This window comes from Anomalospiza imberbis, chromosome 8 (genome assembly GCF_031753505.1).
Source record: "Anomalospiza imberbis isolate Cuckoo-Finch-1a 21T00152 chromosome 8, ASM3175350v1, whole genome shotgun sequence".
Classification (NCBI taxonomy): Eukaryota; Metazoa; Chordata; class Aves; order Passeriformes; family Viduidae; genus Anomalospiza; species Anomalospiza imberbis.
Window position 1 is genome coordinate 15,987,180 of NC_089688.1, and position 26,949 is coordinate 16,014,128.

General features: G+C 37.0%; 1 protein-coding gene across 2 annotated transcripts in view; it reads right to left on the bottom strand.

Annotated features, from left to right (window-relative positions):
• Nucleotides 1–2,132: 2,132 nt before the first annotated feature.
• Nucleotides 2,133–26,949, bottom strand: part of TM9SF3 (transmembrane 9 superfamily member 3) — a 44,882-nt gene continuing 20,065 nt past the window's right edge. For both annotated transcript variants that reach the window (XM_068197458.1, XM_068197457.1), the window contains exons 5-15: nt 25,390–25,467; nt 24,346–24,477; nt 23,659–23,825; nt 21,211–21,305; nt 19,215–19,345; nt 10,549–10,688; nt 8,942–9,010; nt 8,704–8,850; nt 8,463–8,546; nt 8,276–8,352; nt 2,133–3,780 (exon numbers count right to left, since the gene is read on the bottom strand). In XM_068197458.1, the coding sequence (XP_068053559.1) occupies nt 3,713–3,780; nt 8,276–8,352; nt 8,463–8,546; nt 8,704–8,850; nt 8,942–9,010; nt 10,549–10,688; nt 19,215–19,345; nt 21,211–21,305; nt 23,659–23,825; nt 24,346–24,477; nt 25,390–25,467 (1,188 nt within the window). In that variant the 3' untranslated portion in view covers nt 2,133–3,712. The remainder of the gene's footprint in view (nt 3,781–8,275; nt 8,353–8,462; nt 8,547–8,703; nt 8,851–8,941; nt 9,011–10,548; nt 10,689–19,214; nt 19,346–21,210; nt 21,306–23,658; nt 23,826–24,345; nt 24,478–25,389; nt 25,468–26,949) is intronic.

The following is a 26,949-nucleotide window of genomic DNA, read 5'->3' on the forward strand; positions in this document are numbered from 1 at the left end:
TAGAATTCTTTGTCAATCTACAGTTCCATCAGACTTGAAATGAACCATAAGCTGCAGAGTCAAGAATTCATTCAAGAAAACAGGAGCCCTAAACTCCAGCTCCAACTATTCAGTTTACTTGTCCACAGACTAGAGAGGAGACTTGTCTTGGCCTGAGCTGATGCTTTCCTAACACACTCCAGTGGAGAAATTCCTGAAGCACTCACAATTACAGAATTTTGCTGTTTTCAGTGAAACTGTATATTTATACTTCCTTGGGCAAATTTGGCTAGTTAGTGGTGATGTTCAAGTTCGAGCAAAACGTAACTTTCTCATTTGTGTTAGCTCTGCAGTAATGATAGTGATAAGAACGTGCTATCACTTTTACTGTTTTAGTACCAGAAGTGGTAGTGTTTTGGGTTTTTTTTTAACCTGAAACTTGTTAAAGAAATACACCTAGGACTATCCAACAAAAAACAATTTTTGTGCCTTTTATACACTTTGGAATGTAATTTTGGAGAGAAATTAATACAATCTGGCTTCAAAACATTCAGACATCAAAAAGAGCATAATGTGATACTTATTTACAGTCTCCATTCCCTCCACTCCAGCATTCATATATTTTCATATATGAACTACAAGAGGCACTTTATGTTGCACTCTGCCTCAACTGAAAATATTTACAATTTACCTAAAATATTTGGTCGAGACTGGCTATCGCTTATGCAACTGTTTACCCAAATCCCTGGCCCCCGTACCAAGAAATGGGAAGAAAAGCACTGAGCAGCCAACTGAAGAGCTATCAAAAAGCCTGAATTCAAGAACCAGAAACTCTTAAGAAACAACCATGGTAAGAGGAGTATTGTCTGTAAGATCTTTATTTCTTCCATAAAAGAGGAAGGACTACATCATCTAAGCAGAGAGCTTCCAATTTCTATTAAGCAAGATGGTTCAAGCTATACCCACATTTTTGGGGAGAAGGGCAAGGAGGGGGAACAGGAGCAAACAGCCTTGCCCCAAACAGCAACCATAAAGACAAGCTGTTGAAAACTGGTCACATTTTGAACTCCTTCAGAAACCAAAAGGGAGAAAACAAAGCAAACTCCCAACTTACGTGCTAGGGTGGCGGTATAAAAATGTCAATTATTTAAACACAGTACTTCTCTGGAGGAACCTGCTTGCAGAAAAAAAAAGCAATGCCTGTGCAGTAATATCTTTCCAATGTCACTTTAGAAGATATACAATCCTATCTGGATATGCAAAAGCCAGTAATGCCAGAGGATAGAAAAAGCAAGTAGGCAACCCAGCATCCTGTGGCATTAAAAAGTGATTAAATGAAATTCACAAATGCTTTAGTGACGTTTCTGATAGACTAATCACATAGCAGGGCTCTAAACAGAGAACCAGACCCATTATCATAACATTCCCTTTAAAAAAACTTTTATCTTGGCAGAGTACTTAATGTATTTATTACGTGGAGATAATGGCTTCTCACTTCAGATTTAGAAGGGAAAGAGGACTTCCCACAGCTGTATGCACTATCAAGTACTAGTACAAAATCCTTTCTCTGCTTTAAGTCTCCATGTTTTGGAACAAAGATGAACTAACTGTTGACCCAGGTTATAAGCTCATTTTAAAATTGGCCTATACTTCCAAACAAAACAAAAAAAAATATTATGCTTAGCAGCAGAGTGTTCACCTACAGGCACCAATGATTCACTTGAAGCAAAACTTAATTACTTTCTGACAGATTGGTTTAAATTGGCCATGGAAATTGGAGCTAAAGGCTGAAATACTTTTCAGAAGCCATATACAGCAAGGATGCACTGCTTCCCACTATCACCTACCTGTACAGTTCACCCAAGCTAAATATGGATGTTCCTCATTGTGGCTACTGCATTATCTGTACTTTTTATATAGAAACAGTACAGTGTTAATCAATACAAATATTCGGCTCATTTTTTAAATTCAGGAAGTTTCCTTTTACATGGCAGGTGCTCTATTTCAGACAGCCACACTGATGAAAACATTCCTACATGGCAGATGTCTAAAAAAAAAAACCCATGAAAAAATCAAGCCCAGTGGCTCTCAAATCTGTCGCAAACACATTCAGAATATTTCTAACTAAATACAGTGCATAATTAACAGTCATCTTAGAAAGACTTAACCTTTATTTGCCCATTTATTTCAGTCCACACTTACCCCCACTTTTCTCAGTACACTGGCTGGATCACAAAACACTTTGCCACAGCCAAGAAGAATCTTTTTGGGTTGGTCATTCACTTTGGAGTTGTATTGTACAATACAGTTGTAAGCAAATTCTGAATTCAAAGCAGGGGGGGTTGATAGATGAAAACCACACTAATAATGTATACAGAAACTGGTGCTCAGCAGTATTGCCTTTTCAAACATTCTCAATTGCAAACTCATCTATTTTCACAATCAAAACATTTTTGTCTGAAAAGTTTATTTTAGTTTTCTGAACACTCTAAAGCAACTGTGCTTTTGATGTTACACAAGTGTTCAGATAGGATTAACAAAAATTAAAATGTTCTAAATTACAAATTTAATTCCTGTAAGAGCTTGAGAAATAGAACAGAAAAGCATGACATACACACATTGTGAAGAAACCCCAACTTTTCATGCAATGGCAGGCAAGATGTAAAAAGCCACCCGAATTCACACATTTTTACACCGAATCATCAGAAAAAGTACTCTGTAGTAAATCTGTACATCCAAATACATTTGGGATCTACACCTAAGTTACATTATTTAATGTTATATACACTTATTACCCCTTGTATGATGTCTAGAGGAAAATCTTCATTCAACCCAAACCCAAAAAAAAAAAAGCAAGACTAACTTGGAAAAAAGGAGAATCACTTTAGACATTCAGTTAAAATGTTGGCTTTGTTTTAATCTAGACCTCAGAGTGTTTATTAAAAAACAAACAATCCTCTTCATTTAACATTTTGCTTTCTAACTGTACAGTAAATTGCATTGCAGAGAACACATCCCGTCTTCAGACTGTATTTTCTTTGGATGGATTTAAGATGTAGCTGGATATTACTTTAAAGATAAATAAAGGGAAATTGGTCCAACTAGAGCAATAGCTGATATATTACATGCATATGGGAATTTTATATATGCTTAAATTATTTTTTAAACAAATGAGTGTAGGGTAGTTGATATTGCAAATAAACCAAAAAGCACCTGGAGTTGAAAATACAAAACATACCTCCTATTCTGGTAATGGCAGTAAAAATCAGAAGAGTAATCTTTCTGGAACAGCATTTTTACATAATTTAGAAATGTTGAGTACCAGGAAGACTACTAATCAAGTAGTTTTAGCAGCCAAGTTTCCCTCTTTTTATTGAATGGAACAAATGCTTTAAACAAACTGTTTGTCCTCTTCACTGAAGAGAGCTAGTCTATTCATCTTTAATGAGCTAGGTTTTTTGTTTTTTTATGTTGGTTTTTTGGGGGGGAAAGATTAGCCACATACTGTAGTAATGCCTACTGCATATAATCCAAGCATTTGCTGTGAACAGTTGGAGAAAGCAGTCAGTAAGAACCTAGGATCAATGAAATAGATGTTACTTTAAGCCATCCACAAAATGGAGACCCATATAGTGCCCAGTGTTAAAACCCAAATCTCTTCTTGCGCTTTTTGCTGTGCAAATTCATCCCCAGGAAAACAGGAGCTGATCCATAGTTCAATTTTCTTATTTCCTTAGTCAATTTTCACATTAGTGTAGATTTTACGAACAAAGGCACTTGTTCCCATGTAACCAATAGCTCCTGCAAAAGAAACCAAAAACATTGAATATGTTAGAGAGCTGATCATCAGAACAAGCGAGCGGTATGAACCACACACACTTAAACAGAGATAGTCACATAAAGCACATACTCTGCACACAGAAACTTCTCTACCTGCAATACTTGTTCTCAAACTCTAATCATCCATGTTCCCCCGAATGGCTGACAGAACTTGCCCTGTGTCTAGCAATCTAAATCCATTAAGCCATCTTACCAAGAGGCCACACTCACTTGGCCTTGATAAATATAGCAGCCCCCCCACTGCTGCCAATAACCAAGTCCATTTTTTCTGAGCAGAGGGTAAAAAACATACAATCACCCACTCTGCAGGGAAGGTGGATGGGAGGGCAGGTTTTTATTATAAGTTACATGCCTTCTGGATGAGTGTTTTATTGGCAGATGGCTTCTTCCCTCCCACAAAGCACAAATAATAATAGATCCCCATCCCAGGAGGCTTACACTCCAAGGAGGTCTGTACAAAGACATTAACAAGTAGCAGTTAGTAGTTGAAGAAATTGCAACCTGTGGTTTTCAAATTAGTAAGAGTCATGAGCAAAGTATGCATTGTCACAGCAGTAATAAAAGAACAGGTCACTGAGTTTTTGATAGGGGCAGGAGTTTATGCTAAACCCAAAATACTGCAGTATTAAGGACATCCAGAAAAATTAAAGAAAAGCACTGGACTACGGCCTCTTCTCAGAAAGAGATTCAGCAGCCTTCCTGGTCAAACTGAGAACCTCAGGTTTGCCAGGCTCAGTAAATACTGTGGCCTTACAACAGCAGCTGGGAATGTCTTCATCTTTTCCAAGCAAAATGAGAGTAAGTCAATTTGGCTAATCATCATGACTGAAGTGAAGTTGAAAATCAGGCAAGAATTAGAGACAACTGCTGTCTGACTGCCAACAGTCATATTTTATGGAATGGATAGAGAAGTCAGGGTCTGTAAATCACTACAGAGAACTCCATTAAATGCTTGGATGATTGGTAAAGAACACTCTTAAGAGAAAAGATATTTTTCCTTCCTTGAAGAAATTAAGAAAAGCCCAGAACAAAGCATTGCAGTGAACTAGGATGCACCAGAACTGCAGAAGACATGTTAAATATAGAAGTCTAACCCTTGCTAAAATTTTTAAGCCAAACTTTCCAGTAAAAATATAAAGTGGTTGTTTTGTCTTTACATATTAAGTCTGTACAGACCTGCAGCTGGCATTGCTGACTATGGAATTATTCAGATCCTGAAGAGTTCTTTAAATCCTGGAGACTGATGGGATAATTTATGAAGTCAGCCATTAAGCTGTCACAAAGTTTTGATTTTTAGATCCTCAAAAGCCCAATATTTATACCCAATCAAGAAATCTGCACAAGACAAAGCTAAATAAATAATAATAAATCATTCCAACGTTTTTGGAGCAGTAAGGAGCTTGTGGATTCAGCTTCTGCACAGCACAGCATTCCAAGTTGTATAAATATCATGGCAACCATTCCACTGGCCAGCAAACAAGGGATTTGCATTACTAACTTGGGCAAAGTGGAGTCCATTAAAACAAGTACAGCACACACAAGATCAGGTTGCTGCTTGCAAGGAAGCTGATGATGCAGCAGAAGGAAGGCCTGACTGTTCAAGCAGAGACCAGTGCAGCACTCGGACAGTCCCAGTGTGGGCTGTGAAGAGGTGATGAGAGCTTGGAGTCACACAGAAGCATGTGCAGATGTTTCTGCAGCTTGTCCAGAGATTAATCTTCCATCTTATGAAGTAAATGAACAAAATAATGGCACTGGTCTCCTGCTCTAAGACTCACCAAGCTTTCCCTGTTAAAGCAAACACTGCCAACATATCCAATGCCCATTTCTATAGCCAGACTGAGATACATTCCAGAACTTGTTCTTTAAGAGTGCCTCTAGTGATGTGATGCCAGGTATCACAGAGATTTGAGAGAACAAAGCATTAACTGTGTTTCACTTGGGATCTAGAGAATGCATGAGGTGGAAGTGAGGGGGAGGAGCAGAGAGTAGCAGTCACATGAGACCACAAGCTCTCATCCCCATAAACAAATCATAACCTAATCTGAATCAGAGAGGTGCCTTAGCCATGAAGGCCACTAATGGCCAATACCCAAGGCAGGGGTTAAGCCTCAAGGCTACTTCACAGGCACTGAATAAAACATGGGGCAAAAAGGCAGAAACCCTGGGCAATGAGGACTAAAGAACATGCTCCTGATTCAAATGCAAGGCAGCTGGCTCATCTAAATAAAAAAAAAAAAAAAAAACCATAGTAAAGGGAAATATTTTATTTATTTATTAAACACTTTACCAGGTGATATTTATAACCTGGGTATGGCCTATTTAGGTTCAGCAGAAATAGACTGCAAGTGTATTTCAGCAGAACAATAAGCTTTTAAATGAAGAAAAAAATCCAAATACTGAGGAAGAATAACCACAAGGCAAAAAGAGATTAATTCCCATCTATTACTTCAAACCAATTACCAATTACTGCAGTTTTGACTTTGTAAGCACCAAATTTTTTTAAAAGCTCTTCAAGTATACTTAAATACTGTGGTATTGCAAGAGGCCTTTCAATGTTATGTAGCCTCTAAGCCTTCCACTAAGTTGGGAAATGAGTCTTAATCTTTTCTGCCACTACGAGGGAAGCATGAGGAACTCAAAAGGTTTGGAAATTCTCACGGGCTCCCTACTGTCCGGTCCCAGAACTGAGATGCTCTGCAGAGAGCAGCAAACTTTGTGGATCAAAGCATCCCACTACATGTGGGATTGAGTTCACTAGGCATTGTCAAGGGCATTAAACCCAGAGCTGGATGATCCATTCCTACAGAGAGTTTCCCTGTGGCTGCTTTGGGCCCTAACTAGTTCATCTCACATCCAACTGTGATACCCAACACGCCCACCCGTGTGAGCCTCCAAAGAACAGCTCCACACACTTTTCACAGACCTACAGTCAGTAGCACACACACTGCACAATTCTTTAACACAAATGTTTTTGTTAGACCTCAATGCCTGCAAGTTCCCTACACAAATGCTTTTTGACAGGGGATTTTTTTTCTCCACTCCACATGCTGAAAATGGCACTTCTCAGTAAAAAGGAATCTCACGGTTTCTCTTCCAAGACATTTAAAAAGACAAAAAGAAATCTCAAAAGAGCTGTGGAAATAAAGTTTAGTGTGCTGAGGTATTTTCTGGTTTTGAAAAATTTGGATTTTACGCTAATATTCCATCAAATAGTGTCCTACCATGAGAAGAAATCATTTGACAATCTTCCTTTTTTGTGTTTTAAAACACATTTTAATTACAGAAACTGGGACAAGCTTGGCTTCTGCATCACAGACATTTTAATCAATACTAGCCTGAGCACTTTTGAAAGAAAACATTAGAGCTGAAAAGTATAAGCCTATTAAAGAAAAAAAATGGCTGCAAGACTACCAAAACAGCAGGGAAGTCTTGTCATGTGCCAAGAACCTGATGAAGCAAAATTACATTGTATAAGAGAAAAGGGGAACAGGTAATCAGCTGTTAAATGATGAATTCCCTTCCTTTTTTATAAAGTATTGTGATATTACCCACCCTCTTGAGATATCAAGAAATATATACTTTACAGAAGTAAGTTCCTGTAAGACATCTTGTGTCTCAAATATAACTCTAAGAAATCTTCCCACTAGCTATAGGACTATTCACTGCTATGAAGTATTCATTTAAGATCCCTCACCAAAAAAACAACATTACAGAAAAGTGCAAAAGAATCAAGAAGCACTTGCTGAAGTGCTGAAGTTAATAAAGGAAATTATAAAAATAAAAATAAAGGAAATTATAAAAATAAAGTTAACATGTGAACAAGTTTTTGGCTTTACCAGGTGACCTCCCTGCCATGAACTATGTTTTTGTCTAAACATCTGTCAAAATAGTATCTTAAAAAGCAACTAAATCCAGCTGCACACAGGAGCACTCTGAACTCTCCTCACCTGTGAATACTGCAATACTTATTTCTCAAATGTTACCCTCAAGCTCTCAGTCATCTGTTCTGCTCACCCTCATATATACATGCCACAAGATACACATGGTACTGTCATCACTGTGGTGCTATCACTGATGTCTCAATGGGTGCACCTAGCTCCTTGTCTTGGGTGACAGTAAAAAATCCAAAGCAAAATGCTAGCATGGTCTCAGCTTCCTCTGGAATTTATTTTGCAGGATTTCTTGCCAAATACTGAGTCTTTTGAGCTTGCACAGAGGGTGAAATTCCCTGCACAGTATGTAAATTATCTTCCTATCAGAAGACACAATCCACAGGAATCTCTTGTATAAGGTAGGAATCAAGTATAAGCAGAAAACTCTTCAGATTTTTCTTCAAGACTTTTTGAGCAGATCTTGCAGACATACACATTCCACCACCAAAACCATGAACTAAAGTCAGAAATATGAATCTGAAAAAATTTGTTATAAAACCATCAAAATATCTGGAACTTACCACACATTATTCCCAGAGCTGTGCTAAATACTGCCATATAACCAAAGTAAAATGATGTTTGAAACAAGCCATACATCCTGAAAAAGAAAGATAGAAATTTATGCTAGGCATTTCCCCTGTTTTTTATCAATAAAACTGATTTGGCAATACAGTAATCTGATATTCAAGCAAGAAAACTACCACTTACTTTGTCTTGAAAAAGTAGTAATAAAAGGAGTACATGTAAACATAAATCGCAGTTGATGCCGCAGAAAGAAAGCTTGTCCATTGCCTAAAAGTAAACACACGTGTCCATCATACAACTAGCCAAATGGCTTCCCAAGAAGATGCACAATGCACTTGGAAAAGACCCGTGTAGACTGAAGAAACACTACTTTTCTACACAAGTCTCACAATCTGGTTGACTATGAAAATAATGCAACACTTACCACCTGTAATCCTCTGCGTTTAGCAGGAAATACGTACAAACGATGGTCACACAAACTGTCACAATGCAGAGGATAACTAGAACCAGCATCATAAAGCCATAAACATAGTAGATCTTGTAAGCCCAGAATGAAGTAAAAATGAAATACCTGAAGAGAGTAAACAAAATATGCAGATGATATTGTAATTTAACTTAAATTGCAATTTTTGATCAAACTGAGAAACAGCTGATGTACTCACATTTCAATAAAAATTGATCCAAAAGGGAGGATTCCACCTAGGCAAACAATAACAGCTGGTTCCATGAACCTGAAAGACATTAGGATTAGTTTAGGGACAACTGAAATTTTTCATTTATAAACATATTACGACCAGATTATTAATACAGCACAGAAGACTGTTTAAAAGGCATGCTAACAAGAATATTTCTGTCTCAGACCAGCAGATTAGAAAGATTTCCTCAAAAATGTCACATGTATGGATAAAACAAGAACTTACTCTTGGGGGAAGCTGAAACAAAACATGAGGCTCGTGTCTATCACCTACAGGCATAAGGTTAGTCTTCTAACCAGCCTTAAGGCCACAGAAAGAATCTTTCTTGACAAAAAGGGCCTAAGCAATCAAGAACCATGACATCCACTGCCCTGCACGAAGGCAGTAAAAACACAGTGCTGTTGATGGCTACAGATACAGCAAAAAGCGCAAGCAAAATTTCACTGCATAATGGTTACATAAATAAGAACCTGTGTTCATTTTAAATGCTATACTGAGTCATGAACATATAGTTAAAAATAAATACTCAGCTACCTGTAGAAGACACTGTCACTAAAAGGTGACCTCTCCTTAGTACTTGCAATGATGCTGAATCCAGCTAGTAACCAGTGATTTCATTTGCAGCTTCTTTTATTATTTATAGGGAGACTTGTCTAAGCTGATGGTGTGTTACTTCATCATCTTCAAGAGAAATATTTTTAACTGTCATGCTGAACCAGAAAAATCCATCAGATTTCCAAGATACTGGTCACAATATAACTTAAATTCTAACATCTGAGCTGCACAACCTACCACTAACAAGAGACTAAGTGTGCTGCACTTCTTGGACATTACAGGCTTACATGTTTCAGTGCCCCTTTCACTTCATCTGTTCCATTCCTCTGAACAGGAAAAGCAAGAAAAGTCTATTAAATCCTCTGAGGATATTTTAATTTCCGTAGCTTGCTGCTTTCACCTCAGAATTAATAGGAAAAAGTGATTGCATTCATAATTTTTCCAAAAACCTAAGTATACTTTTTGAGACTAGGCACCACTTTGCATTCACGTCAAAAATTATAAAGCCTTTTTCACATTCAAATCATATACCTGTAATATTTTAGGCTCTGTGCCATCAAGAAAAGTACAGAATTGGGAACAGCATTGCAAGCTTCTCCCCACCATAACCCTGCAAATATGTCTCAGCTTGTGTTAGGAGACCATTAATCAGAACAGTTCTGCCTCCAAGGCACACTCAATCCTAAACCTGTAAGAGGCATTAACTGAAGTGGAGAGGTTTTAGTGTCAATATATCTATACAAGAACTGAGTTGGCACCACCCCCTTTACACAGGGACTAAAGAGCATTTCAGCAAAATGTGAATCAGTGATCCAGGAGTGTAAAATCTGCTACAACTATTAACCATGGTGTTTTAAATCAAAAGAAAAATCACATTAAGTAAATGTCAGTTGAGCGGTTCTTCTAGGCACAACTCAATTTAAATTAAAAGGAGTTATTCCATGAAAGCTGAACACCAGAAAAGCCATTTTAAATGTATTGAAGTGAATATTTCTAGTTAATATTATGCTTGTCTTTACCATTTCTTCTCTGGTATAGGACGAGGCACTGCATTGACACGACATGGAAAATTAGGCTGTCCTGACAGATTTCGACCAAGAATAGTCCCAACGAGGTTCAATGGAAGGATGACAAAGAAACAAATACAGCACACTGCCACCTGCAAGCAAAATTTACACTTGCAATTAAAAAAAACAGGTCTAAGACAACAAAAGAAGATAATCAACCAGTATTAGTCCTTAGTAGTTATTGCTGTGGAATCATACTTCTACTTATGAAGCATTAGTCACCATATATTTTACCAAATAGAAGATTTTTTCCCTCAGAAACTTTCTAATAAACATTATTAAGTATATTTTCATCTGGCAGTTGAGAGAACAGAACCATTACAGACTGCTTTACTGTTTCCACCTAATCATTATACTCAATACATTGCACAAGAAATAAAAGGAAATCTTCATGGTACTTCATAACAGAAAGCGTTATCAGTGTTTTGTACAGTTTTGCAGAGAGTGCAAGTGGGAATTTCTCTGGCAATTAACATGTACCAGTTAGGTAGCTGCACACAAAATTACAACTGTTGGGTGCAAAATTTTTAATCCAATTAAAAAAGCAAAACAAAACAAAAACCAAGCCAACCAACCAACCCAACAACAATCACAAAATCATGTAAGAATGCTACCAATTTTGATTCAATTTTGGGTTCAATGTTTTCCACTATGCACCAATCAGGCAATTAAGAACATGGACTGACAAAGAAACCAGTGATCACTGGTATGCAAAGATAATTAATTTAGAAGCACAACAACCCTATTTACATATAGAAATCAAGTTTATGCACAATACAGGAAAGGTGAAGCCAATACTCCAGCTTTTTCCAATGGAACAGCCTCTCTAAAAATCTACCATGAATCTTTTTATGCCACTATATTTATGTAGCTCCATTTTTTCTATTCCTTAAAGGCAACATAATTTGTCTCCCAAAAATAGAAAAATTTCAAGTGTTAAGCAAGACATTCTCTACTTGTAACTCTTTAGCACAAAAAGAAGTAGCATTAGACAGTTTGGCAGCTTTTTGATATTGAGGATTAAAGACAGAACAGTTGCCCATAATGCAATCACCACAGTACTGAATACTGACCCTGTGACCTTTTCTATGCAAACATATGAAAATACTGCCTTTTAATGGCTTTGTTGCCTGAGGCTCTGTGTACACCCTGGTGCCTCCTGAGCAAAGGAGCTACATTTGTCTTCACTCCAGCAGAATGCAAAGTCCATGGCAGCAGATTAATGCTAAACAACAGAGAGCAGGACACATTTAAGAGTACACATTGACTTCCTTAAGAAGCAGTTACTATGAAGATAAATAAAAGCTGTTCATGTATGTTGTATCTAAGAAATCTACAGCAAGCAGCTGAAAAGAAAGAATGACATTAGCTCAATACAAACTTAGCATTAGGTGAATCACACAAATTTAAGGCAGCATTTAACTAAAGTCAGTGGGTTATTCTTCTATGACTAGCTAGTTTAGGACAAATGTGAAGGGAAAACATTGCCTGGGGTTGGATGGAGCAAGCCTTCATGCTTCACAGGAGGGGTACACCAAACTGGTGGGTCAACAAGCAGAAGCACTTTCCAGACTGCTCTGTATATCTTTGAGAAGAGGTTATTAAAGAATTACTTCACGAGCCACTAAAATACGAAGCATCACTGGTAAATAAGATGCTACGTTGTACTTGTACTTGAAGTATAAATAATATAGTAAAAATAAAGCAGTTTTTACACAATTAATTTAGTATCACCCATTTATCTTCTTCCATTACTCAAAAAACACAGGCAAGCAAGCATAATGTTTTAAGTAGGACACTGAGGTTGCCTAAGAATAAATTTCAGGAGAAGCATACAACTCACTCAATGGATACAGGTTCTGCCCTTGAAAACTGCTCAGTCTAAATGAAGGAGCAGATGAGAATTTTCAGAGAAAAATGTAAAAAAGTATCAGAAACATCAAAGAACATCATCTTGAGTGCTATATTTATCAAAATCCTGACCAAAAAGTCCCAGCTTGTTTGAGGTGCAGTGGGTAGAAGAGATTTTCAAGAATTAAGGCCTGGATAGTACCCAAAAATTTCTGAGCTGAACATATTGAAACCACTTCCATTTTCAAGAAGAGTGTGCTCTGCTTCCTGCAGCAAGGCCCTCTGGATGTGTCAGGTGGTCCATCCTGCTCCGTGGTGCTGTTCTGGCAGGTAGGTTTCACACCTGGCTGAGGCAGAAAGCTCAGATCCAGACATTGTGAAGGGACATCTGTACTGCTCATGCAGCCACAGCTGTCTTTTATAGTGCAGGTTTTAAGATGACTGTAGCTTAATTTCTTGATCTTAAAAATTTCACTTGAGTGGAGACAGTGGTAGAAAGAGAATCCATCCACTGCTTTACTGCATGAAGAAACTGCCCAGGAACTGCCTTGGGCTCTAAGCTCACCTGGAACAACACTTAGCATCTCGTATTTGTCCATCTTGCAAAATGCGTTTATTTTACAGAATCCACACAGAAATATTACAACCTTGGACAAGGAACCAAGCAAGGAACATCCAGGCCTAATTACTGATTAGCTGGCAAACTCTTGGATGAAACAAGGCTGTCAGTAGCATTTCATTCTAGTAATACCCTCTGCAGAGCTGAATGGCCTCAAATCAGGTAGGAAAGGAAAGGGCTCAACTTGATCCAGCAGGGCTTGGCTGTTGTGTTATTCAGGAAACTGACTCAGCAGTAGCTTGGAAACCTAAAATGTTCATCTGCATAAAACAAGCTGAGACAGATCAAGGTTCCTTGAATAATGACTTCAGTAAGTACAGTCAATCTATCCCCAGTACACCTGTAATTGGCATCCACCAGAAAATCGGTGGCTTCATTATCAGATCAGTCAAAGTATGACTGATAATGGTGTAACACCTTACATTCTGTTATCCATTTGGCTGAAAAATTAACTGATTTCAAACGAACAGCCAGCATCTTCAGTGATACCTAGTAGCAGCATTAGATAAAGTCAACATTTTGTTAAACAGTGAAACACCACCTGCCTTAATGCTATGCTGAGGACACCTGAAAGTGAAGTACATTTTTTTCCTTTTATCCTGGAGCCATTTCAGGAGTCTAAAAATTATCTGAGCCAAGTCTGGAGTGCAAAGGAGACAAAATTGAGCAAACAAGGATGAACCATAGCACAGGCTCAGCAATATCTCCTACTCCCACCTAGCTCTGATAAGCTGTCCAAAATGAAGATGTGCATGTTCTTTCTACTGAGATAAGACCATCCTAGAGACAGCAACCTACTGGTCTTAGTAAGATGACCAACAAAACCAGTACTGGTTGTACACATGTTGAACTCAGCAGCATCTTCTTTCTTGCTTTTCACCCATTGACTCACAGGTAGTCTCCCTGTTCAGTTTGATGACTTGTAAAACAACTTTCTCCACTCTTGGCAATAATAAGCCTTCTCTGGATCAAAGAGATGACTGGAGATAGCTGGTGTTTTTCGGGCATGCTCCATTAAATTACAGGTCTGAGGTAAAACCAGTGCCCCTCCTCTCAAATTAAACAGGTAGTGCCCGTAGCCACAGATGGCAAGGACAATCTTTTCAGGCTGGGCAATATCCAAACCTACAGAGTCTAAATCCTAACTGAAGCAAACACAGGGTACTGGGGTAACAAGTGTCTTAAAGGTGAAGTTACAAGATTTCTGCCTAAAAGGTTTACAAGAGCAAGAATACACTGGGAAAAGCAGTTCAGGCACTTCATGACCTCCACTTGACCATCACAAAAGGAAAGGAGAAATGAAGACAAGACCAACACATATACCTGCTCTACCCTCCTGCCAAAGTCACTGACAACATACTAAAAAATCCAATCCCAATAACAGTAGTTGTGTGACAGCCAGAGATAAGAAAGTTACATCTTTATGAGTGTTTTAAGAGTTATTACTGTAACATCAGCCATGAGAAATTCAGAGAACCATTTTAACTACTACTTCATAAAACACAAATTATGTGAAGAGGCAAATACATTAGATCTTCCAACCTGTTTTTATATCAAGCAAACAAGCAGAAGTTCTTTAAAATCCATGTCACTCAAAACAAATTACTTGAGTTTTTGTACCAAGCCAGTACATTAAAAAATACTTCTTTTAATTTTGACTGTTGCAATTTTGTTGTACAAAGTATCTTATACACTAGCAGCTGATATAGTTTGCAGGTTTTAGTTGCTACAGAAGAGACTGTCAACCTCACCAAGCCTGCATTCCTTCTAACTCCTTTTTTGTTTTGTTTTGATGGGGAAAGAATATTCTACTGCCCTTGACTGAAGGTGCAGAATTCACTTTTCCATATTTGAAAGGAAACATTGTGAAGAGGGATATAATTTATTTCCTAATGCCACATGTCTCATATTTCCTGACAACTGTAGATTAAACTTCTTTCAAGGGTGATAATTAAAATTTTTATGAGCATATCTAATATTAAACAGCTACTGGCAGGCTATGGTGCCACGTCTGCTTAATGCACAGGGAAGAAAAGCAATAAAAATTAACTGTCAAAGCAGCAGCTTGATCTTCCCTGTCAGCTACCAAAATGCACTCTCAGTCATGAGACTCCCTCCCATATAGAGGTTACTAAATTTGTATAACACAACAGTTTTCTGCACATTGTCCAAGCATTACAAGAAAAAAAATAGAACAGAAGGCTTCAAAATAAAGAGTTACTAGCTTTACTACAACGAAGTTGTTAATCTAGACTGATGCTCTGGGTAATAAATTGAACTGCTGAAAATGTAGGCAGAAGAATTAAGAGTTGTCTATTTTTAGCAAAACGAAGGGGTTTGACCGAGGGTTGCACAGACACTTTCAAGCAATTTGAGGAAGCATTCTGCTGAATGTATGTAACAGGATTTTTCCCGTTTTTTAGCCAGGTGTATTTCTTAGTATCTGACTCAAGGCATGAAAATCGTTGGTACTACCAGGTCCTCTTTTTTTAGCGGCAGTCAATACTCATATCAAGTCAAAGCTGTCAGGGAAAGCTGCAGTTTGGATTAAGCTAGCTGTTGGAGGAAACACTTTTCTTTTCAAAACAAGGTAAAAAAGATGCAAACAATAGGGTCTCAATCCCAAGAGAAACACAGTGTCCTTAACCTTATTTAATTAAATCATTAAAAATGCACACTGGAAACCTTAGCCACAAAGGAACTTACTGTTCAAACAAAACAAAAATGATAAATCTTAAAACAGTTAATAGAAGCTGCATAGATTTTGCAGTCAGAATATTACATTAGTCATAGTAGCCTTAATGGAAATCTTTAAATTATGCATCACTCACAGAACAACATAAGCAGTCACAACTTATGAAATGCCAGAATTAAAATGGTCCCTTCAAATTCAATCATGCTGTACTCTGTAGAAATTCTGCATTAGTCAGTATTTCTGCACAGAACTAGTACTATACTCCTCAAACACATTATGGAGAAGACATTTCACATACCATTATTTAAAAGTCTTCTTAAATCTTCCATGCTCCGCTTTTTACATATCATTCACACACACACAGATGTAAAGATGATTGTTAAATACACCAGAAAGACTGATAAACATCAACAGAAAGTAAGTCAAGATGCATAACAGCTTCAGAACTCAATGTTCACCAGTAAGAGGATATACTAAACAAAAGACCAAAGACCAAAAAATCAAATTTGGACTCCAAAAGCATGAATAACTGAATAGTACCCACTGCATTCCTATAAAGGTGAAGGGATGAGTGAAAAAGGCAGATTGCGTATCTCCTTCATATGCTCTGGAAAGATTTAATGCATTAAGTTTTAAAAAGGTCTCGTATTTGAATAAAACCTGTCACATTCTTGATATCATTCTAAAGGGAAGGACAGCTGAAAGCTACCCCAAGGAAGAGATTAAGCCTTTGCTCATGCTCATGGCTTATTTCACTGCAGAAGGTTTGTCATTCCATAGGTAAGACAGCTTGCAAGTGTATCTAAAAGGGCTAAGGGCACAGGCCCAAGAGTGAAGACTGATTTCAGAAACAAGCTTTGTATTTTCCCAGGCCCTGCCACATCTTCAAGGAGATGCCAGACACCAGGAATGACTTATAGAAGGTGAATGAAGTTTTGAAGTTCAAAACAGACTACAATGAGATGCATGAAGGTCCTAAGAGCCCTCTGAATTTGAGGACTTGAGACAAAATGTAGAAAAACAGATTGTGAAAAACAGGGAGGTGAAAGATACAGCAACTGAGTGTCAGTTTGGATGTCCTGGATTTGATTCTGTCAGCTGCCCTTGCCTAAATTCCATTGGAAAATCCCTCTGGAGAGAAGAATTAAGTCACAGACACTACTTAGATACTTCACTGGAAAGTGGCAGTGCAAAACTGGCAAAGTACAGGATGACATATTTAAGAATAGTCTCTTAGCAACCTTTTAGCTACGGAACTTTTCTCAGTAACTCCGCTTCTGCTTTTTCCAGATTTATGGCAATCAAGATGATGGGGCAATACATGCCAGCAATTTAAATCAAGGAGGGTGGTTTCAAGATATGTCAGGATAAAGGAAGTTATTTGTGTGTTCTAGTACATTTAGGTGGCAGAGGTTTTATTTCCCCAAGAAAGCAGCAAATTTGCATTAGACAATTCTGGAAGCCTCTTTGCATTGAAAACAGAGGTGGAAAGACACAAAGGGATCTCATCCATAAAGCCAGAGGGCTTCCTAGGGACTTCAACCTGAAGCACAACATGGTAATTGCAAACAATTTCCATTTCCTTCTACAAACCAGCTTGTTGATTTGAAGTCATTAGAGCGTTGCTCATCCTGATGAAGTTTCCGTTTCATAACCTGCTTGCCTGCTAACTCCACTTAAGTTTTATTGCCACAGTCACAATGATTCAAATGCTTTCATAAAGCCTTGTGAACATTAAAATCACTGTGCATACAGAGTCCTAACATCCTGATGACTTGAACCCTGAAAATTTATATATCGGTTTGCTTTTCCATGCACGTGCCCATGGTCTTAAAATACAAATCAGCTGAACAAATTCACAAGACAAACTTCAGCACACGTGGAATCGCCTTCCCTCAGCATTCCTGGCCTCCAAATGAGAATACAAGTGAGAAATGGGATACCATAACTGCTTGCTTAGCAGTAAAACAGAGTCTCTTTGCACATATCAAAGATCAATGCTGTAAACTTTTATGACAGTATTTTATATGGCTGCTAGCATAGGAAAGAAAAAATGACACATTATTGCTTTGGGACACATTGACCAACTAACAAAAACACACTATTCAAAGATAGAATTTTAATCTAATTTCTCGAAGAAGAAAATGAGAAAAAATAAGTGAAGAGTTTACAAACACGTTTAGCTTTATATTATATTTAGTGGTTTTATAAAAATGAATTCAACGTAAAAAGCTGTTATTTAGGCCTGCTTTGAAAATACTGTTAGTAAGAAGGTGACTAGAACCAGAAACGTACCCAGAATGATTCCTCCATCAGTAAAAAATTATTGGAAATCTTTCCCTGAAGAATTGTCTCTATTCTTGTTACTGTTTATAATCTCTATCACATTCATTCACTAACAATATGTTCTTTAGAAATATTTTCAGTCACATACTGAACTCCCATCACAAACCCAAATAATGCAATATATAGGACAGAAACTTCTCATACTAAGCTTCATTTTATGGTAGTTTTAAACTAAGAAATCCAAGGCTACTTGAATGTCTCTGAAGTATTAGAACAACCTAACATATCGCGAAAAACTGATATGCAAAGAAGAAATCTATAAAAATGCTGAATTCCAAGATTTGCTACAGATATCACTGAAAAGAAAACAAGACTTCCTATATCAAGATATTCTTTTAAGTTTACAGTGCTACTGCACAAAATTAGAAAATGCAATTTTATGGTGCATATTTCAAAAAAGTTTCTGCTTTAAAACATTAACCCTTACAAGCTCAAAGAGAAATTCTGGCCAAGTGACAAGTGATTATTTCCTACATTTTATTCACAGGATTATTTGAGGTTGCTTGAAAGGGGCCAACATAAAACAAAATCCTGACGAAATAGAGAAAGACATCATAACTAAATGAAAAAGTACTACAACAAGCATAGCTTTTCAAGTGGTAAGGTAAATGTACAGACACAAGACCATAACTGGACAGTAAATAATACTAAAGTGGAAAGAGCGAGTCATTTTTGTAAAGCCAAATCTGCTCAGAATGTCTTATCTCATATTGTTGCCTGCTCATTTATTTTTATTTTTAGCTTGATTGCAATGACTTAGAAGTATCTTTCACTTGGAATCTCTTTGTATTTCATTTTATATTATAATCAGTTTGCACTGGCCATCCAGAAGGAAATTCACATTGCTAACTTCCCCCATTGTTAAAACACTAAACTTGAATACAAAGCAATGTGCTACTTTAAGCAGAGATAAGACTGTTTTTGGCATCCAGCAGCTGTTGCTAGTGCGATTAAAATTAATTATACTTGAAGCACATTAAGCCCCCTCCCATGATAAATTTTTAACTAGCTATCTCTAAATTATGACTCACAAATGTATTTCGATTTAAAAAAAGTAATTTTCCTGTGTGTACAGTGGAGTTTAAATTCTCCAATCAAACAACTCACCATGGTTGCAAAGGGTATAGCTCTTGAAGCATGGTAATAGATGGCAATGAAGTTGATGAAGAAGGCAGTTCCACACACCATTGCTGGAATAAGGAAGGCTCCAATGAACATCTGCTTTATCCATCGCCTTCCTGTAAGAAGGGACATTTCAATGGGACTGGTACGATACGGCATTAAAAAAAAATATTAGCAAGCACTCCAGAATTTGACTACTTCTACACATTTGACTACTTCTCCCACAAAAAGGTGAAAAAAGTAAGTAACAACATACTACACCAATACAAGAGCTAAGAGCAAACTAAGTTTCATCTGAGTCCTAATAACCCACAACATGCAGCACATTAATTAATCAATTTAGTAGGCCAGGTGAAAAGATAAGAAAAGAGATACAGCACAAGAACATTTCAGCCGAAGAACAGCATATGCTGACTAAGCTGGCCAAAGAAGCTGGGTGTGAAACCTGAGGGTGTATGTAGCTGCAGGTGAGAAGAGACAGAAATAGCAGAGCTGGCCCTGTGCAGAACCTGCTCCCACTCTGAGAGCACAGGAGAGCTCAGCACTACAGCTGCTTCCAGGCAGCACCTGCTGGGGTTGGCTTGATCCAAGCTGGACCAAGCCAACCCAGACACACATTCAGGATGCATTAAGGAAATGGCTATCCCTGGTAAAAAGCAAAATGTCACAACGTTTAACATACAGGAAAACTGGACTCTTGACATTTCCAACAACAGAAAAAGTAGAAAGAAAGTGATTTCTAAACTCCAATCATCAAAGGAACAGAACGCTTGTTAGCAGCTATTACGAAGTTTAGAGCTCCTTGAGGAGATCAAAGAAATCCTTTTGGGCTATACCTTAAAAATTTCCCCTATCTGTAGTCCCTGTACTTTTTGTGCTCTTAAATACTTTCTGCATTTATACACCATGATATTAATATGCAGTAAGTAAAAAAAATTTAAAAAGCATGTTTTTCCAAGACAATCATATGTATTTTCACCATGAGCCAACATAATCAGCATTTCACAGTTTGATACATGTTTATCTGTAATAAAAAAAGCTTATCTGGCTCAACTACAGAGGACAATACATTACAGCACAGCAACCCTTTTCTAACTAGATCTGGTTTTGTACAGATTGCTAGCTATATAAACAAGCCACATGAAAATAAACTTCTAACCTCCAAACTCAAAGTTCAGTTGAGATTGAACACTAACGGTATATCATGCTAAAAAGATACAAATTTTCTTTTGCAAACAAGTTTTTTTAAAGCATTCTAGAAGATAATAGATATTGATTATTGTTTTATTGCAGCATAGGGAATGGATGAAGCTAGTGCACTGCAAGAATCTAACTGGTCATAACTCAGAGGCATAGTGGGGAGCATTTGAAGACAGTCTGCTCAAATCTTCTGTCAAATTTATTTGGCTTCTGCTCTCTACTGATGCTCACTTTGATTTGCTAAGTATAAAGTAGAGCATATACTGGAAAGTAGAACAATTTTCTTTAAAAGATGATATAAACAGTTTTCCCCATCTGCAATTAATGGTCTAGTAAATAACCTATACCTGTCCTTTTGTATTAGTCTAACGTAACCCCCCTAGTACATAGAGAAGAATACCAAGTAGGAGTTATCTGGAGATGACATGAGCTGTTTAACAACGTGTTACACAAAAGGGAAAGGCTATTATACTCTGTGGATGTCATGAGCCAAAAATTATATACGAGAGTATAACAAGCAATTCAGAAGTCACAACTGTTAACAGTTCTTTAGCTCTTTTAAATTAATCTAAGACTTCAGTTACTTTTTTAGAAAGTATAGCCAGTACTGACAGAGTAGATAATATGAAAGTTAAATATACTCAAATATTTTCTCTTTATTAAGAATCTAATGGATTCCATCTAACTCCATGAGGACTCTTCTACACTGGTGCAAATCAGAAAATAATAACTTCTCCATTTAACAATGCAATGAAAGTGCCGAAACATGAAAACAATTTACCTCCTTGTCTAGCATAAAGGCTTCCTCCAAAATATCCATTCACTGGAGATGTTGCAGCATAAACAAAAATAGCTGTACTAAGCATTGATCCTCTCCTATAAGAAGGGATGTTTTTGGTAAATGAAATACAAAACCAAACTTGATTAGAGCAAAAAAAAAAAAAACAACCCTGTATTTTTAGCAAAAGCAGTTGTTTAATATTTTCATACAAATACAAATATTTAGAAGTGCTTAAACTGTAAAATCTGCATAAGAATGAGAACTGTTTGTACACAAGGATTTGGCCAAGTCTAATTCAATGTGACATACTACCTTCTTTCCTAACATGCATTTATTTTAACTGGAGTACAGACTCTCAGCTCTGATAAATATACCCTGACATTTGGATGTGTGTACTTTGTGCATAAATAACTATTTACATGACATACATTAGGTCTAAGATTCAACTGCAGATAAAATGTCAAAAGGCCAGTATTAACAAAAATGTACTAAGACTGTGAATAATGTTTCTTCCATCCCCCAGAAATTAACTTTTAAGATCGAAAGTGCTCATCTGGCAGAAAATTAGATTTGGAAACTATAAATACTATAATGAAGTCACAAATCCGCATTAAGTAGTGCAATCAGAAGAGCTTAGTAATTTTTAAATGTCACCCCATTAAATGTTGGACGACTAATTTTGGCAAAATTTTTCTGAAATTTTACAAGCAAAGCTAATAATTTTAAATCAAAGAAGCCATTTCCAAATACATTTTAAAAGATCATATCTAAGAATAGGAAAATATAAATGTTATTAATTAATAGAATTGTTTCTCCACATCCCTCTGTTATTCTTCGACAGCAAATAGCAGTAGGTTTTCAACTGACTTACTGTACTTTTTTCAAATTAGTTGCTCTGAGAGATTCTAGTTACTGCCATTTTGGTTTTTGAGGAACCATTCCTGGATGCCTGCTGTACTCAAAGAAGCAATCTTTAGCACGTAAGCTTCCATGACAGCATGACCAAAGCAAATGTACCTGCTGGTCACACACACTGAAGGACTGTTTCACCAATTTTTTTTTTTTTTTAATTTCTCATAACTTAAGACAATTTAGAAACACATGCAAAACCCCCAAGAGGAGGCAGAGTCTGAAATGGCAGTGCCACTGTGTAAATCCAGGCTACCAGTAAAAACACCAGACTTGGTGCTGTTTTCCTAAACATAAGACTTGTCTGCACCACATTTGGTCAATTGTTCCACTACACACGCAGAATTAAATTCACTTTGAAAGTGACAGAAAGGCCTATTGCAATAAAAGACTAAGTGTACATATCTATTAAAAAATACTGTTCTGATACATTTTACAACTGACATGACTAACCTACAGCCTCCCTACAGGGCACGTACATCCTTTTGTCCTCTGAAGGGCTGATATGCTGCACAATTAAGAGTGTGTATATATGCCTGTGTAGAAATATAGCCCTGAGACACAATGAGGGGAATTACACCCTATGGAAAATGAAAATATGCCAAGATTCTGGTACTACCGAGTGGCTTTTAGAATACACCGTTAAAAGGCCACTAAATTGAAAAGCAAGAGCTCCCTCTAGTGGCACATTACAAGTAATACAACTTGTTAAAATCAAGTTACAGGTGATACTCACAGATGAAAGTTTAGTCACTGCTTAAAACATATCACTCGTAAAAAAACCCAAAAAAAACCCAAACACAAGCCAATAATTGCCTCCAATACCCAAAACACAATCACTACAGAAGCAGATGAACCACCCAGTAACCCAAAAATCTCAATCAAATGAAGAGGGTAAAGGAAGAAAACAGGTGAGCTACAAGTAGTGTGTAAATTTAAACTTGAGTATTATTTCTTTTTTAAAATTGATACTTTGCAGTCAGGACCTATTTCTGGGGATTTTTCATCAACACGGGCTGAGCACTACGTGTTCAAAAGAACTTTAAGAATTACATTTTCATTCTTAAGCAGATTTATGATAAGACTGACTTAATACTGACTTGTCAGCAGAAAACAGGACTATTCACAACAGAGCACACTCTTATTTCAGTCTTCACAGGACATGGTGGGGAAATAGGGTCAGAAATATACTAACATCTTGTTACTCTGGATGAAACCAGGAGTGAAATCTGTACCTTTGAATACATATAATTCCCATATTATCTACTAGTGATTCTGCAGAACAAGAAACTAGTTTCAAAATAAATCATTCAAAAAGCAAGAACTAAAAGAAAATCAAAGGAGACCAACTAACGTGATAACAGTAAGACAAAGTTTCATTACAAATTAGAAGAGCACTTCTTAATACTACATCTGATCTACAGATTACTACCAGAGACTCTCAAACATTTTTTTCAGGCCAGTTAGAACAATAATTTGTGTAATTATTTTGTTCACTTGAACATTTATATATGGAAGACATGGCACAATTATACTTACTCTGTGTATAAATCTTCTATCATTGCAACAATAATAACTATAAGAGACACAGCAAAAATTTGACAGCCAGAACCAATAAGCGATGAAAATATTAGAGGATGACTGGATGGTCTAAACACATCTCCATGGACCTGCTTCCACCCATACTCATCACCTAGATCTCTGTCCTGGGAACAACAACAACAAATTTTAAGTCTAGTCATGACAATTAAAGACAAACACACAAGCTACATAAAAACAAAAGGTCTGATTTAATAAGCAACTTCAAGTGAAGCGTGTCTTCTCTTCTGAATGCATCAAATCAAAACGTTTACTTTTCAGATGCTTATGAAGACAAGAACAAGGTACTACCTGAATGTATGACACAATAAAATCTATCAGAATCCCTCCCTGTCCCTAAAGCCTCTAAGGTGCTTAGGAGTACATCAGGCTTCTACTACAAAGTCAGAGTGGACCTAGTTTATCCTAAGGTTGGATATGAACATTAACACAGTGACTAGAGAGAGATTTTTGGGTTGCAACCTAGAAGCATGTTATAAAGAAAACCAGTAACACTTTCAAGACACACAAAAGGCATTTTTTGTCCAATTGAAGAAAGCCATTCAGAGCTGCTAACACAATGAATGTATGACAAGGAAACAATAAGCCTTAAAAAAGGAGTTTTTAAAGCATGGATGCAGGACTTACCATATCATCCATTTCTTCCTCCTTGCTGTATCTTGCATAATCTTTTCGCAAAGTTCTCATTAATATCATAGACACCAGGCCAACCAGAAAGATCACCATCATAAAAGAATTGAAAATTGAAAACCAGTGAATCTACAAAAAGAAAGCACACCCATAAAATTTAGAACTGTATATGCGTAGTAAGGATAAATTGTTGTCTATAAGGACAACTTGACAGCACTAGCTAAGTAACAATAAACCATACTGTAAGTAACTCTACATTTTCAGAGTGACACTAGAACTGGCCTGTGAAACACCATACATTAACCTTTTTAACAGCCAGCCTTGCTCAGGACCAAGGTATCACAACTCAGTTCAGCAGCAGCAAAGTCTGAACAACTGGCTGTGCAAGCTCCCTTGGTAAGCAAAAGGCAACACAATGTACTGCTGCCTTCCTAGAAAAGAGGTTCAAGTAGCGAAGCCAAAGGAATTACTGCTTTGCACAGGATGAAAATGTGCAGCAGCACTATTGCCCTCAAAAGCATATACTTCTGGTTTTCACTGAGCTCCAAAGAGAATGTAGAGAAAGTCTCTACTTCCAGAAAGTAGCACAGCTCAGTACACTACCCTTAAGGAGATTACAACCGCAGATTTCGACACAACTGATAGCACCACAACCGATAACTGGTTTAGGCTAATGCTTTTTGCTGTGCATTTACTTCAGAAAGGAGTGTGCCTATGTCCAACTGCCCTTATGCAGCTTACACAGTTGCACAGTTGTGTCCCTGAAGTTTCATTGCTTCTGGTCACCTAAATGGATTTTCTTGAACTACCCTGTATTTTCTGCAAGCTTGAAGCTTGCCTGCATATTTATTGAAGCACTCTAAAAAAATGGAGCCATCCTATTTTAGCAGCAACATTGCCACTCAAACAACAGTCAGACCTCCCTGTTTTATTGTCCCAGAACACCTGGAAAATCTGAAAATTCAAAGATGTAATCCAAAAATTGCATGACATCTGAACTAATGCAGCCATTGTAAAGAGATGTACTGTAACAATACATACTCTGTGCTGAAAGAAAGATGGGTCAAGATACTTGTCAAATCGGTCTTCAAACTTCACATCTGATTTCTTCCATTTCACCTGAAGAGAGAAATGTTTATATTTGAAAAGCTCCTTACAGTATTTTTAGCTATACTCACATGCAGAAAGCCAAAACACATTATTAAAAATCATCCACTTTAGATGTTTTCTTCAATGAACGGGCTTTGGCAAAAAACAATGGAATGATGTTCTTATAGACTGGCATCTACAGGTCAGGCATAGAATGAACAAGAGCCACCCCTCCTCATGGATCTAATCTTGTCCATGCTTATGTCCATCCTTGTCTAAGAAGGAAGAATCAGTCTTGCACTGCCTCAGTTCTCTCTGTCTCTGTGAGGCTAACCAAAGACACAAATTTGTAGTTGACAAATACAACAAACCTTTTTCATGATTACAGAATCTATATAATGTGAGTATGTATATATAAAATATGTATACATACACATAATTACTATGAATCTAGACACTTCAATGGCCAATAAATTACTCTGAAACCAAATGGAAAAGTATGTGTTTATGGACAGATTATCACAGGGTAACAGCATATTACAGCTGTCAGTTCTCCACCAGCTGCAGAGAGGACTGCTTTTGATTCGGAAAATGTAATTGCATTAATGAACTATATGGTGCTAATATGGTAGCACAAAGTATTTTTGACAACTTTTGCAAGACTGCATTTAAAAATTAAAATTAAAACAATTTTACAAACTAAATTCAAGCCTCCCTGAAAAGCTTTTTCAAAAAGTATGCCAAAAATAATCAGGATTTTTAGTGATATTGAAACAAATGCAGGCCCCTTGTAAATATCTATTTTTAAATGAATGAGAAGGAACTATCCCTTCCAAAAACTGTTCTCTTACTGAGTATAGAAGAAAGCATATAAATGTAGACTGAACACCCCAATGCCTCACCACAGTCCTGAGACATTAAAAAACCCCAAGATGACAGCACTATTCAGCTTGAGGTTTGATATTAATGTTCCTCAGTTCAAATTACAACTTCGTTCAAGATTAGTAACTCAAAACATCAATAGCTTTCAAAATTGTTTCAAGCAGATATATTTCTCATTAGAGTATCTACCACTATGAAGCACAGTTTAGAACAAATCCCCCAGTGACAATCTGTGACTTAAACATCACACACAGGCCAGCCCAGCAATTGTCCACTGGTGGCAAAAGAATTTGGCAAAGAAGTCCTGAGCTTTGCATGCTAAAAAGTTTTTTAAGGGAATATCTTATGCTGTTTTCATTACTGGCTGATACTCAATGCTGACCAACTTAAAATTTAGGGCAAACGGACTTCATAATGATGGCAGAATTTGAAATAGCAAATTCTGAAATTTCTACTATCAATTTTGCAGCAAAAATAGGGAAATTAGTTTAAATGTAATTCTAAAAAGCACATATAAAACCCAGTTATCTGCACTTCAAACTATACAACTTATTCAGCATAAAAGAAATGTAATTGTGGCAAGAATATTCTCTGAAATAAAACCCTATCCACTGCTATCATATGGAAGAA